Source organism: Varanus komodoensis, unplaced genomic scaffold, assembly GCF_004798865.1.
Source record: "Varanus komodoensis strain SLA01 unplaced genomic scaffold, ASM479886v1 scaffold55, whole genome shotgun sequence".
Taxonomy (NCBI): domain Eukaryota; kingdom Metazoa; phylum Chordata; class Lepidosauria; order Squamata; family Varanidae; genus Varanus; species Varanus komodoensis.
Window position 1 is genome coordinate 4,432,089 of NW_025336157.1, and position 17,530 is coordinate 4,449,618.

General features: G+C 55.6%; 1 protein-coding gene across 1 annotated transcript in view; it reads right to left on the bottom strand.

Annotated features, from left to right (window-relative positions):
• Positions 1 to 1,617: 1,617 nt before the first annotated feature.
• Positions 1,618 to 17,530, bottom strand: part of TRIM46 (tripartite motif containing 46) — a 30,848-nt gene continuing 14,935 nt past the window's right edge. Inside the window, 10 exon segments of the mRNA XM_044448808.1 lie at positions 1,618 to 1,911; positions 1,913 to 2,069; positions 3,698 to 3,995; positions 4,192 to 4,491; positions 8,913 to 9,034; positions 10,662 to 10,915; positions 11,141 to 11,236; positions 11,671 to 11,814; positions 11,912 to 12,258; positions 13,398 to 13,653. Of these exon segments, the coding sequence (XP_044304743.1) occupies positions 1,693 to 1,911; positions 1,913 to 2,069; positions 3,698 to 3,995; positions 4,192 to 4,491; positions 8,913 to 9,034; positions 10,662 to 10,915; positions 11,141 to 11,236; positions 11,671 to 11,814; positions 11,912 to 12,258; positions 13,398 to 13,653 (2,193 nt within the window). The 3' untranslated portion in view covers positions 1,618 to 1,692.

A 17,530-nucleotide genomic window follows, 5' to 3' on the forward strand; every position in this document is an offset into this window, starting at 1 on the left:
ACCGCCCTCTGCTGGTACATTGGAGCAAAAATCTGCAAAGACCGATCCCCCACGCTTAGATTCATCCTACAAACTAACACCATCTTGCATTATTTGATGGGCTTAACCCTCATTTTTAAAAACACTATCTTAAGACAATTATTAGCCACTGCCTTAGCCCAAGCCAGGACACTGGCTCTCTGGCCCAGATGGTCCACGCCTCAGCATCCAAGCTCATCTACACCCACCTGGACTTTTTTCGCAGACCGTTTTCACCTGCTGCTGCGAATTTTCCATCCGTGCCTTGCCTATGTTGGCTGGCAGAATATCTCCAGGGTTTCAAGCAGGGATTTCTCCTTGCCCTACCTGGAGATGCAAAAGATCAAATTTCAGCATGCAAAGAGTGTTCTGCCACCCGGCCGTGGCCCGCACCCAAGAATGGTATGCCAGGACGGCCATATCTGTCCCACCGAGCTCCATCCATCAGATCACACTTTGGGGGAACAAGCAAAAGCACAGCTGTAAGGAGAGCTGAAGCTCTGCTTACAGAAGAAATGGGAACTCGCAGAAATGTGGAGGGATCTGTCAGACATGTGGTCTTTTGGAGCAGAAACATCCAAGGACTGGGGAGAAGGGAAAATATATTATTTTTTCAACTGTTGTGCGGGAGAGGAGTCAGCTTCATCATTCATTTAATGGGCTTCACAGCAGCCTGAAAGGAAGTAGGTGTTATCTACACTACAAAATTTAAACCTGCTCAGAAACAGTTTGACGGCCACAATTCTGCCCCTCCGAGCCCCCCACCTCCCCTTCCCGCGCCCTTGCAACAGTGCCCCTCATCTATCACTCTTTTAATCCCTCCTCAGTGGCTCCAACCCCCCTCCCGACACTCAACAAGCCCAGATCAGAAACATATTCCGGCTAGGTGTGGCCGGAGGACAGATCCAGAGGGGAGAGAATCCAGGGGGAAAGTTTTACAGGAAAGCAAATCAAAAGGAGATTGTTGGGAGAAGTGTGGCAGCTGCCAACTGCCCGGGTTCAAGGGAGGGAGAAATGGGAGGGGGCCAAGGTGTGGCTTTTAAAAAGGGCAACACAGGGGGTGAGCTGTTTCAAAAAAACCCTTCTAATTCACCCATGCACAAGAAAAATGTCCGTCCAGCCTTCACGTTGGCGTTTCCTGCCCCACGGGTACATGACACACACGATTCCCTTCATCTTGGGGGGCATCTCCCCACGGCAGAAAAGAAGAGATTGTCCCGTTACCCTCCCAAGGCACAAGGACAGGAGCGGGGGGGGGGGGGGGGGGGGGGGGGGGGAAGAAACAAGGGCCCCATGGCAGAGGAAGGTGCCCTCACCCCCCACATGGGCAGGGGGGCTGCGGGTGCCCCACTGCCCCCGGCACTCCCCCCCCCGGTTGATGGCAACATTCAACAAGGCGGGGCCTCGCTAGGCGGGTGGTTGCGGCCCCCTGCTCAGAAGTCTCTTTCTGCTGGAAGTTCCGTCAGGCCACCTGCTGGAGCATCGCTTGGAGTGCCTCGGCTTCCCCTAATCCGGCTCGCGGCCTCCTCAAAGCCACGCATGGTGCTCCGTGGGGCAGGCGGGAGGAGATCCGTGCCCGGCCTGGTTCGCCCTTCCGGCCTGGGACGCGGGGCGGCTTGTGCCGAGCGCCCGCCAGGACTCCCAACAGGTACCCAGGGCCCCGGCGGGGCGAGCTCAGTCCAGCTTGGAGAAGCCCCCGATGGTGACCTTGCGCTCCTGCCGGTTGGCCACCAGCTCCTGGAGGTGCAGAGCGCCGCCGCCGATGAAGCAGAAGGCCGGGCACACGGGCCCCGAGCAGTCGATGCCGCACTCCCAGAGGCTGCGGAAGGAGACGGCATCGAAGAAGGCCACCTTGCCGCGCTCGTAGTCCAGGCAGATGCCCACCCGGGGGGGGCAGCGGCACCGTGCAGTTGCCGGGGTCCCGCGAGGTCAGCGCCACGCCGTGCGAGAGCAGGATCTTGCCCATGCCGATGGTCAGGAAGGCGAAGGGGGGCGACACGTCCACGGTGGTGTCTTCGGCGCCGCTGTCGTGCCCGCTGTCGGGGTCGTACCTGTGCCGAGGAACAGTGAGGGGAGTGGGGCAGAGGGGTTATCCCCCAGACAGAGGGGGAGACGCAGGCATGCAGTGGGGCGATAGTGGGGGGGTCACGTCCCCCGCCCGCCCTCCCTCCCTCGCGGGGTTTGCTTCCATGGGATGGCTCCATTGCATTCCTCGGAGGCCGCAACTCGGTGACGGCAAAAGGGGCGAGAGGCTGAAATGGCTTGCGTAGTTGAGGCTAAAACGCTTCCTGCCAAAAGCCAAGCCTTGGCCGGGGAGGGGGGGCGGATTTCAGCCTTTTAGGAAAAGGGAGGACGCTATTAAAAAGCCAGGGACACCCCAAACAATTGGGGGTTGGAAAGAGGGCTTGGGGCTGGGCGGAATGTGGCCCTTGGCCCAGGGATTCCACCCCCCTGGTCTATTCCAGGGCTTCCCCACCTTGGTGCCCTCTGTGTGGGGCACGGCAAGCCCCATCACCCTCAGCCAGCGTGGCCCTTCCTGGGAGGTGTAGGACAACCCTATAAAAGGCACCGTGTTGTCGAGAGCTGGTCAGCTTTGGCAATAGTCCCAAGGCCTCAAGCCACGCGGGGTCTTTCCCAACCCAGGAGCGAAAGTCTATTTAAGCAGAAGGACCGACGCTGGAAGTGGGCGCAAATCGGCCACTTCCACAGCTTGGGTTCACCTCCTGCTTTCTTGAGCCGCACAAAACACCTCTCCTGCACGGGTGGGAAACCTTTAAAAGCAATAGTCCTGTCTCCCCTGAACTTTCTCCCCACTGACTAAAAGACTGCCGGCCCTTTCCATCATCCCTCACAGGATCGGTGGTGTTGTGGGACCAGGGCTACGGGGTATGATTGCATGATTCGTGGGGTCACCAGTGCCACCCCAGCCTTCCCTCTGAGCTCCCCTGTCCTAAACACAAGAGGGCAGCTCAGTTCAAGGGGGCAAGAAAACTCCGCTGGTCTTGCAATGCTGGTCGAAATAAAAGCTGCAAGGACTGCAAATTTGGATTTGTCTCCATCGAGCCAAATGTAGCACTGAGCCCTGCGTGAGGTTTTGTTTCCAGGACCAGCACCACCCGCCGCCCCCGCGACTCCTCCACTGCCCCCCCACCAGACGCACACCAAATTATCAGCCCTTCCTAGAACTGTTGCTCCCCGAACCGGACAGCTTGGGTCCAGGATACCTGAAGGAGCGCCTCCTTCCCCATGTGCCCCCTGCCCCTTGAGATCTGAGGCGGAGGCCCCACTCCGGGAGCCCTCCTTGAAGGAGATTAGGAGGGAGAGTACCCGGAGCAGGGCCTTCTCTGCGGTGGCTCCCCGACTCTGGCATACGCTCCCCAGAGAACTTCGTCTGGCGCCAACATTATATTCTTTTCAGCATCAGGCAAAACTCTTTTTATTTTCCCATTATTTTAATGTTCAATTGATTTTGACTGGGGTTTTAGTATATATTAACGGTTGGATGCTGTAGGGTTCGTTTTATTCTACTTATTTATTGTAAGCCGTCCTGAGATCTTTGCAGGGGACGGGACAGAAAAGCTCTTAATAAATAAATAAATAAACCGGACGTGGGTGGATGCGGCCAGCTCTTGCCCTGCCCTGCGGCCCCCTCCGACCGCTTCGCCTCACGGCAGCTCACCTGGGGCTCACCACGTCCTGCGGCACCTGGAACCACTCCTGCAGCTTGCTCTCCAGCCCCACGCCCACCTTGACCAGATAGGAGCTGGGATCCACGCAGCAGGCCCAGTAGCTGCGGCCCTGGGTGACGGCCACATCCCCGATCACCAGGTCGATGGACAGGTGGCAGCCGGTCATGAGGCGCTCGGCGGCGAAGAGCATGGGCAACCCCGGCACGCTGCGGACGGCCCGCTGGTCCTTGCTGATCGCCAGGCGCTCCCGGTTGAAGCCCCACCGGTTGTCCAGAAAGAAGTTCAGCACTGCGCAGACGCGGGCGAGAGAGAAGAGCACGGACTCAGCGGAGCCCAACCCGAGCGCCGAGCCCGCTCGCACAGGCCGGGACGGCGGCCTCATTGGGCCGCGAGGGGCCCTCTTGGCTCTCCGCAAGCTGAACTCACTAGAGAGGCAACACCGGGGCCGGAGCACAAGACGGCACACCTGTGAGCAGCGTCTTACCTGGAGCCGGCGGCGTGTGCAGGTAGATGTCTTCGCTGTAGTCCCCAAAGCCGGCCTTGTTGCATCCGCGGACGCGCAGCACGTAGACGCAGTCCGTGTCCAGGTACTCCACCACGGCGCTGGTCCCACGGACCTCCTCTCGCCGCTGCCAGAGCTTCAGGGCCTTGCCCTTGGGCTCGGCCCGCCGGAACTCCACCGTGTAGTGCCAGGCCGGCGGCGAGTGCTGCGGGAGGCGCCAGCAGAGGAAGATCTGGTCGTAGGCGTAGGTGCGCTGCGTGTCGATCACGGGGGCTTCCGGGGCTGCAGCGGGAGAGGGGTGCGGAGAGAAGAGGGGAAGGTGTGGGGTCAGACGGGGCCGGGCGCGAGTGCTCGGCGCTCCGGGCGGACCGGCAGACAACCAGCGACAGGCTAAGGGTTCCAGAAGGCAAAGAATAAATGGCGCACGGGCCCAGGCGGAAGGGGAAGAGGAGGGGAGACGGGGCAAGCTGCTGAGAGACTCCAGGGGCGAGAGAGAGGCTGAGTGCGAGTTGGGAAGAGGGAGGGAGGGGAGGGGAGGGGAGGGGAGGGCAGAGAGGAAGGAGGATGGTTGTGGGAGCAAAGGAGGGATGGGGGCGAGGCGGAGGAGACAGACTATGGCAGCAAGAGGGGAAGAGTCGTGGCGACGGTGTCAGTCTGGAGGTGCCGAGGCTCAGCGTGATGGTCCTTGCAGCCGGCGCCCGCTAGGAGCATCCTCCAGGGCAGCCTGTATCCCTCACAGCCGCCCGGTCCTGGCTGTTCTCTCTACCAGCAGGTTAACCGCACGTTTATGACCAGGCCTCCCCGACATGATTTGCAAGCAGGACTAGTGGACTATCGGGGAAATTTAGCTTCGTTTAGAAGGGACAAGGGATCCCGAGGGGGTGGCAGATGTCCGAGCCTTCCATCCCTGCGATCCTGAGCTCCGCTACAGCACTGCAAAGTTTGCAATTTGGAAATTCTGAGGTGCCCTTTAGCCGGAGATAGAAGGGCAACCTGCACAATAAAAGCAAAAGCACAAACACCGATGGTGTCCCCAGCATTTCAAAAGTGTTGGAGCTGATGCTCCCAAAGGGGAGCGGCGCTGAATGACAAGGGAAAGCGCCACCAGCCCTTGAAGCATGGGAACTGGCAGGGCCTTCCAGATGATGTAGCAGTATTGTGTAGTGGTTAGAGCATTGGACTGGGGCTTGGGAGATCTGGGTTCTAGTCATGCAGCTCCACTGGGCGCCTTTGGGCCAGTCACAGTGGCTTAACTTAGCCTACCTTGCTGGGTTGTTGTGAGGATAAAATAGAGAGGAGGAGGAAACAGGCCACATAGTGGCTTCGAGCTCCTTATATGAATAAATGCAGAATATAGACGCAGGTTGGGCATGATAGACATCGGAGTCCAACACACCTGGATGGCACTGGCTTGGGGAAGATTAGGGTGAGGGACTCGGCCAAGGGTGCACGTTTTCGGCACAGAGGATCCAGGAGAGCTGTACCCATTACTGGACACTGTCTCCTTTCTGGCATGTGAGTCCCGAAGAGAGCCCGCCTGCATCATGCTCAGTCCTGGGGGAATCACCTCATCCCACGTCCTCCAGATACGGTGGAGGATTTAGCAGGAGGCTTCACATTTGTGGGTCAAGCAAACATTGTACAAGAGATGGTTTTTTCCCCATTGGCCCATTTGCCACATTGGCACGGGAGGAAGCTGCAGTCAGACCCTCCGTTGCACCGGGATGCAGTTAAAAGCCTTCCAGCAATGGGAACCGGTGAGGATGTCAGAGAGAGAACTGGGCAGCCCTTCCTCTGTGCCCATGACCTGCTGGACTTCCCCTGCATTTGCTTTTTGTTCCTCTACCCTCCCCATCCCCTCTCCTTTCATGTCGTGTCTTTCGGATTGCAAGCTTGCAGGCATGGACTTACTCCTTATCTCCAAAAGCAGCTGGAGCAGCATTTTTAAGCAAAAGGGTAGGGTAAACATGTTAGAAATATATGGCCTTTTTTGATCTGGTAAACAGCAGTTCATGTGTATTTTTCTTCCTTACTTTCTTACGTGCACACACACACACACACACACACGTCTATCTCCACATCTGCTCCACGATTTACAGAATTTTAGCTTCCATAAACAGCTACTATCAACCCTGCCATGAGAACCGGGAATAAAGAAATAAAGCCAAACTCATTTTGCACTGAGACAGATGGGTAAACTTGCAGTGCCTTTTTAGAAGAAGCTGCTTTGCTGTCTCTTTCCCTCTGCCTCTAAATTTGCAATTATTTTAAAGGCTGCATGGACCTTCCCTTACCCCGATCTAAGCCAGCCTTCTAGGAATTAACGAAAGAGGGGAAAAACCTCTCCCTGCTTTCTTTTGCACATGCCTCACGCATGAATCCCTGCTGCAATGCACTTTCCGGACATGACTTTGCAGTCACGACTCCCAGAGAGCGAGAGATTTCACGGGCTGCTAAACTGCCTCCGTGTGCTTCCCCGAGAAGTACAGACTGTCTTTCTCCCTCTCGTTCTGATATATAAATAACTCAGGCTGCGTTGGCTTCTATATTACGCCTGGCTCTGCTTCCTCCGGAGATACACCTAAACTAGGCATGTCGACTGGAGGAGTTCTCCGGCCCACGTGGGGTTCCCATCTGGCCATGAGGGGCCCGCAGCCCCCTTTTCCCCACAGCCGCTGATCATCTGGTCGCCTCCTGGCCTGGACCAGCCATTCCCCTCCCGCAGATCCCATTTGGAGAGGCTGCGATCCCTACAGAGTTGTCAGGGGCGAGAAGTTGAAGCTAAAAAGGCAGGGCCTCCGGGCCCGCCCCTTTGCCTTTGGCCCCGCCCACACCTGCAATGTGGCCCCCGACGGGATGGCCCCCGGGCCCTCAAGAGGAAAGAGGTCCCCCGCCCCAGCTGAAACATGTCTCTTGTAGGGATGCTAAGAGAGTCCGGCTAGAAAGTGCAGGTGTTTACTGCCTGCTGGGCTCCACCCCCTTCATCTCTGGCCCCGCCCCTTTGCCTTCAGGCCCCACCCACCACCAAAGCCATGGGATCCCCTTCTGAACTGAATTTGATGCTTGGGCTGAAACAGGTGGGGCACTTTCTTTAAACCAATCAGACAATTGCCCTTTCCATGGCATTCAGGGGTTTTGGGGAGAAAGCCGGAGAAAGGCAGTGGCAGGAGGTGGGGGCTGGGGAGAAGGAAAGGGGGCGAAGGGCAAAGCACGGAGGGCCTCTGGAAGCCTCTCTCCACTCCCCCACATGGCCTCACAAGCCCTCAAGGGAGGGCGAAACATGATTTTATTTCTTGCCGCCAAGAGGACTAGAAACCTTGCAAGCCCTACATCAGGACGCCATGCTATGCAGGGGGACCCAAGGTGAACAGAATGAGAGAAAGGCAAGGTCCTTCTCTGTATCCACACTGTCTCTCAGATGTTTGGCCTGGCTGTAATACCCAAAGCACGCGAGGAGATCTCACTGCAATTCCCATCATCCCCCAGCCAGCATAGCCCATGGCCAGGGCGAAGGCGAGCTGCAATTTCAAAAGCAAGGAATCAAAACACAGAACCGAGGCCTGAAGCCCATGCAAAACACAGCACAGTTGCGCTTCCGCACCAGTGGGTCAGGTATTTTTCACAACCTAGCACAGATTAGTTGTGGTTTCAAGCTGAAAGTGTGCGAAGGACCTTGAGACCTGCTTGCTCCTGGCAGTGCCGCAGGAACCATGAGAGGCAGGCACCGTTCCGGAAAAATTGCTTTTTTACCCGTTTCTGGAGCGTGCCAGGTGGGACCCCTGAAAGCCAGAAGTTCCATATCCAAGCCCAAATTTTAAATAAGAAGCACGGAGCGGGTGAGTACGGGCAAAGAGTGCAGGATGAAAGTGTTAGGATGGGCACGGGAGCAAAACGAGAGGGGCAGGAAGAGGGGGTGCAGGTCGGGGGGGTCGGCTGGGTGAGGGATGACTTGCCTCATTTTACTTCCATGATGAATCAACAGCAGCCAAACCCTACAAACAAAGAAAGGTAAAAGCAGATGGGTCAAGAGCCAGGCTCGGAGCGGTCGTGGGCCTCTGAGCGAGGGGTGGTGCTGGGGAGGCGCTGTGCCTGGAGTGTCAGGTTGGCTGTGGATCATGGGATGCAGGAGGCGCCGTGACGGGGGAGAGATGGAACTGACCGGGACACAGTCTCCCGGGGGTGGCGGCTGCGAGGTGAACGGGTGATGCGAAGCAGGACACCCGCCTGCCCAGTGCCCCGGCCTGGGAAGCGGGTGCTTGCAGGTGAGTCTGCGTGTGGAACGGGATGGGTGGAAAGGGGTGGAAGAAACCGCCCCGGCCTGCTCCGGCTGCACTCACCTGGACGCCCCACCGTCTGTCTTCGGCAGGTCACGTCACACACACACCACGTACCTTGGGGGGCTGCCGAGCTCCCCTCTTCCCAGAGGGCTCCGCGGCTTGGAATTCTGTGGGGAGGGCCAGCCCACGCCCCCATCCGGGAGGAGGCAGCTTACCCCGCTACCATTAAAACGAGCCCCGACGCCTTGGGGTGCCGGTTCCGTGCGTGCCGTTCTCCAACCCAGGGCGACCGGATCGAACCGAACGGGACACGTTGGAGGCTGCCGAAGCTCCGCCTGGCCAGGCGCCCACCCCTCCGAGGCCCCGTCTGCTGCACCAAGCTCCCAGCGCGCCCCCCCCCCCGGCCCACGCGGCTTTCTCACGCACCTTTGATAAAGGTGAGGTCTGTCAGCAGTTTCAGCTCCCGGCTCACGTCCACCTGGAAGTGGCTGAAGGAGGCGCTGGCGGCCGGCTGGAAAGCTTGCAGCGAGTCGGTCGCCCTGACAATCCTGCCGGGGGACAGCGGAGGAAAGAGGCGATCAGATGGCAAGGGCAGAGCCCAGGGCAAAATCCCTTCCGAAGCAGCGCACGCTCACACTTACGAACATTATCTGATCGGTTACGTTTTCACGGGGACTCAAGAGCAAGGCGTTCCACAGCCACGAAAACTATGCAGGGCAGGTGGGTGTTTAGAAGACGGGTTCCTTCCCACCCATATCCCAGCCTTTCTCCAGCTGATGCCCTCTGGATGCACTCGACTACAAGTCCCATCAACCCTTTGTAACACACAACCCTTCGTAATAGCTTTTAACATCCCTGATTATCCGCATTTCCTTTCTTAATGTTTGGCGGCTCTTTTATACCCTCTTGTTATTCTAACATGCACCCTCTTGTTTCTTCAATTAAATGGAGGATGAAAAGCTTGCGTAATAAAGATTTAAAAAAAGAAGAAGAAGAAAAGAACGGGTATTCTTACTCTGGTCACCCTCTTTTAAGAAGCCCCCTGCAAAGCAAAGTTTTTGTATCTGGTGACTAGCAGCCTCCAGCCAGTAAAATGCTTTTCATCAAGTGAGCATCAGCTAAAACAAACGCTTCACAATGATTTGTCTAAGTATTGTTAAGTAAATGACAATCTAACCCTCCAGCTTATTATTCATGTACTGAGCAGATGTGTTCTTCACCTTCCTACCAAGAAAACTGGCACCTCAGTCAGTTCCAGTCACAATTAAAACATGAATAAAACACTACTAAGAAGTGGAAGGAAATAAATAATAAAACACACCCATGAAGACACCATTAAAAACACCAGTAGAACAAGGACGGCTTCCGACCCTACGGAAAGAAGACCTGCTTGAATAGAAGAGCCAAGGGAGTCCCACATGCACAAGAAAGCACTCACTTGCATCGACACAAAGCAAACCTCTGAAAATTATCTCAAAAGAAAGATTTCTCCAGGCCTGGGCAGGCTCGAATGCATATTTCCATGCTGATATCGGGCTCTACGGGAAGGAAGCAGTGGGGGGGGGGGGAAAGATGCCAAAAGCCCCAAGTGCCTAAGAAAGTTTTCTTACTGCCTTATGCGTTTCAGAAATGTCGGTTTCCTTCTTCGGGAGCTGACTGTCATCTATGTGTTAACTCTGGCCCTTGGGGCTCTGTTCACATTTTCTCTCCATCCCTTTTCCCTCCATGAGGGTGCCCCCCCGGCCCCCCTTGGATCACACATTTCTGTACAGCCCAGAAGGCAAAGTTAAGAACCATCTGCTGGTGCGACAGAGCATTAAGAGCCCTTTTCTATCAAATTTAGTCATTCATATCACTACTCACTATTCTTCCCTGCAAGGAACCCAAGGCGTCTTAGATCATCTCTAATCTCTATTTTCTACTCACAACAACCCTGCGAGGTAGGTTAGGCTGAGAGTCAGGGACTGGCCAAAGTCACCTGTGAGCTTCAGGGCTGAGTGGGGACCAGAACCCGGATCTCCGACACTCAAACCACAATGCCACGCTGGTTCCAATCCGGGACAAAAAAGTCCCAGCTGTCAAGTTCCCGACGTGCATAAGCCAAGCAAGACACCGCATTTGGGCTGCTTCAGAATTCCCAGGCCAGTTTGGCGACGCTACTGGGAGCACAAGCACCTGTTATGCAGCTGTTTGGCCGCCTGGACGAAGCAGGGCTGGTCCGTTTCTTTCAGGACCTCCTGGGTGTAGCCCACCATGCCGGAGTTCTCCATCATGGCCTGGTGCTCGTGCAGCTGCGAGCGCAGGTTGGAGACGCGGTCCTGCCGGCAGTCCTCGATGGCGTTCAGCAGGGACGACTGCTTCTCCTCCAGCAGGGCGCTCAGGCCGCGCATCAGCCGCCCGACCTCTTCCTTGGCCTGCGCGCCGTTCGCCTGCAGCGGGGCAGATCAGACACGGGGGGAACTGGTGCCTGTCTGCACCACGGCAGTTCCGGACTTGGAAGAGAAAAGGCGCCCCGAGTGCAAATCTGCGGCTTCGTCCAAAATTGTCTTCAGGCTGCCGCTAAGGGAAACGACTCCCGGACGCCAAATTTCGGCCTCCCTTGCGGACTGGCTTCAACTCCGCCAGAACCTGGGCAAAAAGATCAGTGCCCTTACCTCTGTAAGTCGGAGCGTCTCTTCCAGCTCGCTAATTTGGGCCTGCACCGTGTCTTGATGGTTCAGAATATAGGCCAGGCTTTTCGTCAGCTTCTCCTGCGAGCACAAGAACAGACAAATGAAGGAGGAGAGAAACGAAGGAGGGGATGAAAAGGCAGGAGAGCGAGCTCAGCCTGACTTCACGGGACTCCTGCTGTGAGGCTCCTTCCTTGCCCAGCTGCTTCCACTGCTGAGCCAGAGAATCGGGACCGACGCAGGCCAAACAAGCCAGAGCATCTCTTCCTCCGAGGGCCGCCTGGCCCCTTCTGGTGGGAGCACACCGCAAGCAGCCCCCTCCCCATGGGGTGACGCCTAAGCCTTTCCTGAGACTCCCAGGCTGCGCTGGCCCCGGGTTCCACAGTCCCTCTTCGGCATCGCCCTCCCCAAAACCACCCCATCGCATTTCAGTGCCTCGGGGGCCGATCCAGCACGTTGTGGGGGTCTTGCCTCTTGGAGCGCAGGGGCAAAAGAGGAAAAGCGAAGTGCCTCACCTTGAGCGCGTGGTAGGCGGCGAGCACCGGCGTGATCTTGTGGCCCATGTGAGTCCGGCGGACGCGGCACAGCTGGCACACCAGCCGCTGGCAGGACTTGCAGTAGTGGGAGACTTCTTCCCGGTGGTCAGGGCACGTCAGACCCTGCGCGGAGGGGAAAGGGGCCGTCACGGCGGGCGGGCGGGGGGGATCACCGTGGGAGAGCGGTGTCGCCCCGCCCGGGGGCCGGGGGAGGCCGTACCTTGGGCCGGAAGGTCAGCGTCGGCGGGGTGGGCTCGTGCTGCGCCTTCTGGGTGCCCCAGGGGTGGTACAGCTTGAAGCACTCGTTGCAGAAGCTGGACCTGCACTCGGTGCAGCCCTTGGTGGCCTCCAGCTGGGGCGGCTTGCAGAACTGGCACATGATGGCGGCGCTGACGTTGATGGTGTGCCGGTAGCGCTCCACCACCCGCTCCAGCGTCAGGTTCCGGAAGAGGCTGCCCAGGCCCCGGTCGCCCAGGTCCACATCCCGCTGGCACACGGGGCAGGGGAAGAGAACGGTCTGGGGGTGCGCAATGCCCCCGCGCTTCCGCCCGGGATACGTGCCAAAACCTGGAAGGAGGAGGTCATTGCGTGAGAGACACACTGGCACTCAGTGCCAGGGAGGGCGAGTAACCGTAATAGAGCCTCCATCCACAAGAGCAGTCTACCACTTAAGGATCCCTTTGAAATCTACAATTCTCTAATTCGAATACAGGCAGTGGGCAACCCAGGCACCCAATCCTTTGTTGCAGGGTATTTAAACAGCTGTCCGATGGCAATGGCATAGCTCCAAATTCCTGAATTACGAGGCAGGTTGGATTAGGTGAATTCCAAATCCCTGCTGGCCTGATCCAATGAGAAAAGTCTCATCTTTCTATCAACCTTGACAGCAAAACAGCACCTCCTCAGAGAAGAGTGATCCACCCTCGAACGCCAGACGGGCCAAAGGAAAACAGCCGCTGATTCCGCTCAGAAACGAAACACTGGTTGGATGAAGCTTCATCCCGGCTTTTGCAGCGGGTGCCAAACCTCTTTCTACCTAAGGGTCAAATCCAGCTTCTGAGAAGCTTACAGGAACTGAATTCCTGAGGCCGACTCAAAGTACCAAAATTCCTGGCATATTTTATCTGACCACCATAACTGAGGTGTTTCAGCCTTAAGAATGAGGGGGGAAAATGGCAAAAGCCGAGAGACTGCAGAACCATTGGCAACCGGTATGTAAGCCGTCCTGAGACGCGATAGCGACGGACGGCATACAAATGTTTTAAATAAATAAATAAAACAAACAAAACTGGGGAGAAGAAGCCGTTGCATCTGGGGAACCTTGGAGTGACCCCCTTGGCAGGGCGTGTGTGCAAAGTTGGACTCCCCACGTTCTCCTCCTATATTCTTTATTTACTTTTTTATACTGTTAATTTTAATTTTATATTATTGTATCTCAGTGTATTTTTTGTATTTTTGTATTTAGTGGTAATTTATTATGTTCTATTGTATTTCAATGTATCTTATTGTGTTGTAAGCCGCCCCGAGGCTTTGGCAAGGGGCAGCATAGAAATGTTATAACAACAACAACAACAACACAGTGCTCGTCTTTCGCTTTGTAAGCACCTTGGGGCAGGGATCTGTCCTCTTGTACTCGACGGCATTCCTTCCGCCCGGCGCAGAGACTTGCGGACGCACCGGAGGCCTCCAGCCACCCACCCACCCACCTGATTTGAGAAGCCGATCCAAGCGCTCCGGCTTGGGCAGGGCCCGGCGTCCCAGGCGGGGGCTCCGCGTGGCTGGTGTGGAGGCCGGCGAGGTGGGCTCGGAGGTGGGGTCCGGGCAGACGTAGCCCTGTTGCAGCAGGACCTCCGTGGCACAGATGTGGCACACATTGTGCAGGCACGGTAGCACCAGGGGCTGCTTGTACATTTCCTTGCACACCGGACACAACAACTCGCGCTCCATGTTCTTCATGCTGGTCTGGAAGGCCAGAAACGGGGCAGGAGGGAGAGGCAAGGCCAAAGAAATTTAAAAACAGTGCAATTAAAAACACTGCAATTATCCATGCCCACAATGCCCTGTGCTTGCCCTCGGCGGCCCCTTCTCCCAGAAGCTTCCTTCCCAGAGCAACGGTGCAAAGCCTTTTCTTACTCTCTCTTGCGTCAAATCCAAGGTTCCCACGTTTTGCACGGCGTATCGCAGCCCCTTGTGGCTTACTGAAAGCGACACTTAACGCAGCAGAAGTGCATTCTTCCCTTGCGTTTTTAAATTAATTCTTCACTCAACATTTTTAACTAAACGAAAACAAAGCCATAGAAACAAAAAGCAAAAATGTAACTATGTAAGTTTGTTATGCATAAAACAAACTTTTTGCAGACTTAGAAAGGAGAATGCAGAAGAGCTAACTAGAATTTCCTGTGGGCTGCTTTTAGAATATAACTTCAGTAAGACTTATATTCTAGAAGTTATAACAGCCTCTGAACGTATAGACACTTACATAAACTCTTTCCTGCCAGGAAGAAAACCAGGAAGAACTTGGAAAAGAAGAAATAGTTCCTGGGATTTGTTTTAGAACACAGAAACAGAGTGAGTCAGAAGGGACCTCCAAGGCCATCTAGTCTGACCTCCGGCACCAGCCGGCTCTGCTCACGACATGCCCATTTTGAGTTTCTTTCCTCTTCTGTCCCCAGCCCCTTTTCCTTTTGTACGTGCAAATAGTACTAAATTTGTAGGGGCAAGGAGATGTGTGAGCGTCCACAGTAAGCAGAGGTATGACTAAGGTTGGACCTTGGGGCCAGAGTCCCAGGCCTCCCAAATGACCAAGCAGAAGGAAAGGAGAATACCCAAAGCAAGGTCTGTTTTATTCTGGTGCCCCAAAATCACCATTATTACTACACTGCATTTTATCCTGCCTTTTTTCATCTTCCAAGTTATCCAAAGCAGCTCATCCCGTTCTTCTCTTCTCCATTTTATCCCCACAACAGCAACCCTGCGAGGTAGGTTAGGCTGAGCATCCGTGTCCAACCCCCAAGTCGCCCAGTGAGCCTCATGGCTGAGCAGGGAGCAGAACCCCCGTCTCGAAAGTCCCAGACTAGCCCTCTCAACCACAACAGCAAGCCGGCTCTCAGTGAGTTGAAAATTCCAACCTGCACATGCTCAGAGGTTGGGCAATTTTGTGATTGCTACTCTAACAGAACAGGAATGTATAAGCAGATGTAAAGCACGGAACAGAGATGGGAGGGACAAAATAGGTCAACTGTGCCTTTCATGATTGAATTAATTTATGTGACTCTCTAAGGGGGGGCCACACAAGGCCACGAAGCCTCAGGGCTAGGATTGGTTTATCTGCCCCACCGCTGAAAAGCAACCTTGGCTGAAGAGCAGAGTGGACACGCTTCACCTACAAATATGCGGGCATGGCCTTCCAGGCACGGAGATAAAAATCGGCATTTATTTATTTGAAGTTTAAGGTCTAGGGATGCATGATGAATGTAACCACATGTATGCCTGGGAATATTTATTTTTAGATATTTCCTGCAAGGAACATGACACATGATAACGAATGGGGCTTCCATAGTCTTCTTCCTATCCATCTGATTCTCACAACAGCCCTGTAAGGTTGGCCAACCCGAGAATCTTTAGCCCAGAGTCACCCAGTGGCCAAGGCAGGGCTGGAACTCAGATCTTCAGGGTCTCAGGACAACACTTTAAGAACAACCTCACGTCGGCTTATAAAATAATCCTCTCTCTCTTAGTCTCACAACAAACCTGTGAGGCAGATTAATATGAGACTGGCCCAAAGTCACCCACTAAGTTTCATGGCCAGAGGAGGACCAGAACGTGGATCTCGCAAGTCCCACCCCTACACGCTAACCACTAGGCTACACCTGCTCTGTGGGTTAGAACTTGTGTAGTAAGAAATGCACAGCTTTCCTGTATGGTGGAAAGAGTCAGGACTAGGCAATCTGGTGCCTTTAAGACTCTGGGGAATATAACTCCCATCATCCCCAGTCACTGCCCATGATGGCTAGGACTAATGGAAGTTGCTGTTCTTACTGTGGGGAGAGTTAGGTACAGTACAGAAATCCAATAATTCAGTACCTCTGTATGAATAACTAAACATGGAGCACCGTTGGAAGCATTTCCTGGAACAATAATCAGGCATCGTTTAAAATGATTAAGGGTTGATTCCCCGGTTTGAAAAAGAAATTAGGGCTTTTAGCTTATGTGGGCAGGAGGCAGAGAAGAAAGGGTGTGCGTGGAAATAACAACAGGGACTTCCATACATTTCTGAACACATGCAAAGAAATTAACTTCCTGTGTTATATCATGGGAGTCTGACTGGCAGCAAATGGAGACACAAAGGCTGGTTACAGAATTAATATGCAGTTCTCCGAAGGGGGAAAAAAAGCAGATCCTCAGAGATCAGCTGCAGAAACCGAGTGGAACCTCTCTGTTCAACAGTAGTGTATCCCTAAATACCATGTGCCAAAACCAGGACAGGCTGTTACTTCCGCATTGTTCCATGTTAGTATGTCAGGAAACTGGAGCGACCGCACAAGGATTCCTCTCTCCGCAGGAACCCTTTACGTTTTTACTGGGAAGATGGGCTTGCCTCAAAAGAAGAAAGTTCCCCACAGCCACCCTAGAAATTGCTGTCTCTCCTCGCCCGTCCACCCCTTTGCCCCCGTCCTGGCTGGGTCCGGATCAAACGCAAGGCCCGTGTTCTGCCCGGAGATGCCCTCCAGCCAGAGCTGTCTAGGAAACCGGAGATTCTCCATCCCAGATTGGCAAGAGGAGCCAATTTTCCCCACCACTGGCCACGGAGAGCCCCCGCCTGCCCGTTGAGGCAGCTTGGCTGGCTGCCCAGTCCCTGCCGCGTCCCCATCCAAGGGCATCAGTCCTTGCAGGCGGGGGGGGGGGGGAGTGCAGCTCTGCTGTCCCGTGACACCCCCTTTCTGAGTCTCGGCACAACCCAGCATCCCTTTTCGTTTGCAGCAGGCGCGAGGCACCCCAAATCAAGGGGAGAAGGCAGGCCCACCTGCACAAAAGGAGAGCTATTTTTCCGGCCATCGCTGACCAAGGCTTCCTTCATTTGTCTGCCCCCGCCCGGCTCAGGGTTCCCTACCCAGAGATCTGCTCCAACCTCGGCCATGGGGGGGGAGGGGGAGAGGCATCCCCTCCCAAGAGATCAACACTCACCTTGCTCACCAGGCGCCGGGATGCCATCGGTCTCTCTTTATCCCGGCTTAGCAGAAGGCATCACACAAAGCACCAGGGAGAGAGAGGGAGGTGGGAGGGAGGGAGAGGAGAGGAGCGGAGGGAGGGGAGGGGAGGGGAAGCCAACAGGGAGAAAGCCACCGCTGGACCAGGGCCTGGCAGGCAGCCCTGGAGGAGGAGGTTGCCATGGCGACGGGGGATGTGCTTGGATGCTTGCAGCATCCTTGCTTAGTCCCGGAGGAAGGAGGAGAGTCCAGGGAGATCAGAAGGAAAAACTGGCGGGGGGGGGGGGCGTGTTGGCTTCCCCTCCCCACCCCAGATGCCACCCGACGCGGGGGGAGCACGGGGGTGTTTTTGGGGGGGGGGAGCAGCTTGTAAAGGAGAGCAGCTACCACGTTGAGGGGGGAGCGATGCTTGGACCGGCTCCTTCCAGCAGGAGCAGCGGCAACATGGATACCGAATCATGCCGACGCAGTCTCAGACAATAGACGCCCCTGTCAGCTCGCGGATGCCCCCCCCCCGCACTTCAAAGGATCCCTCCCTCCCTCACACGCTACAGGGTCTATTCGTCCCCCCTTCCCCTCTTTGCTTTTTTCATGCCACCTCGCATTGCTCCTCGCGCCTCCGCCCCCCCCCC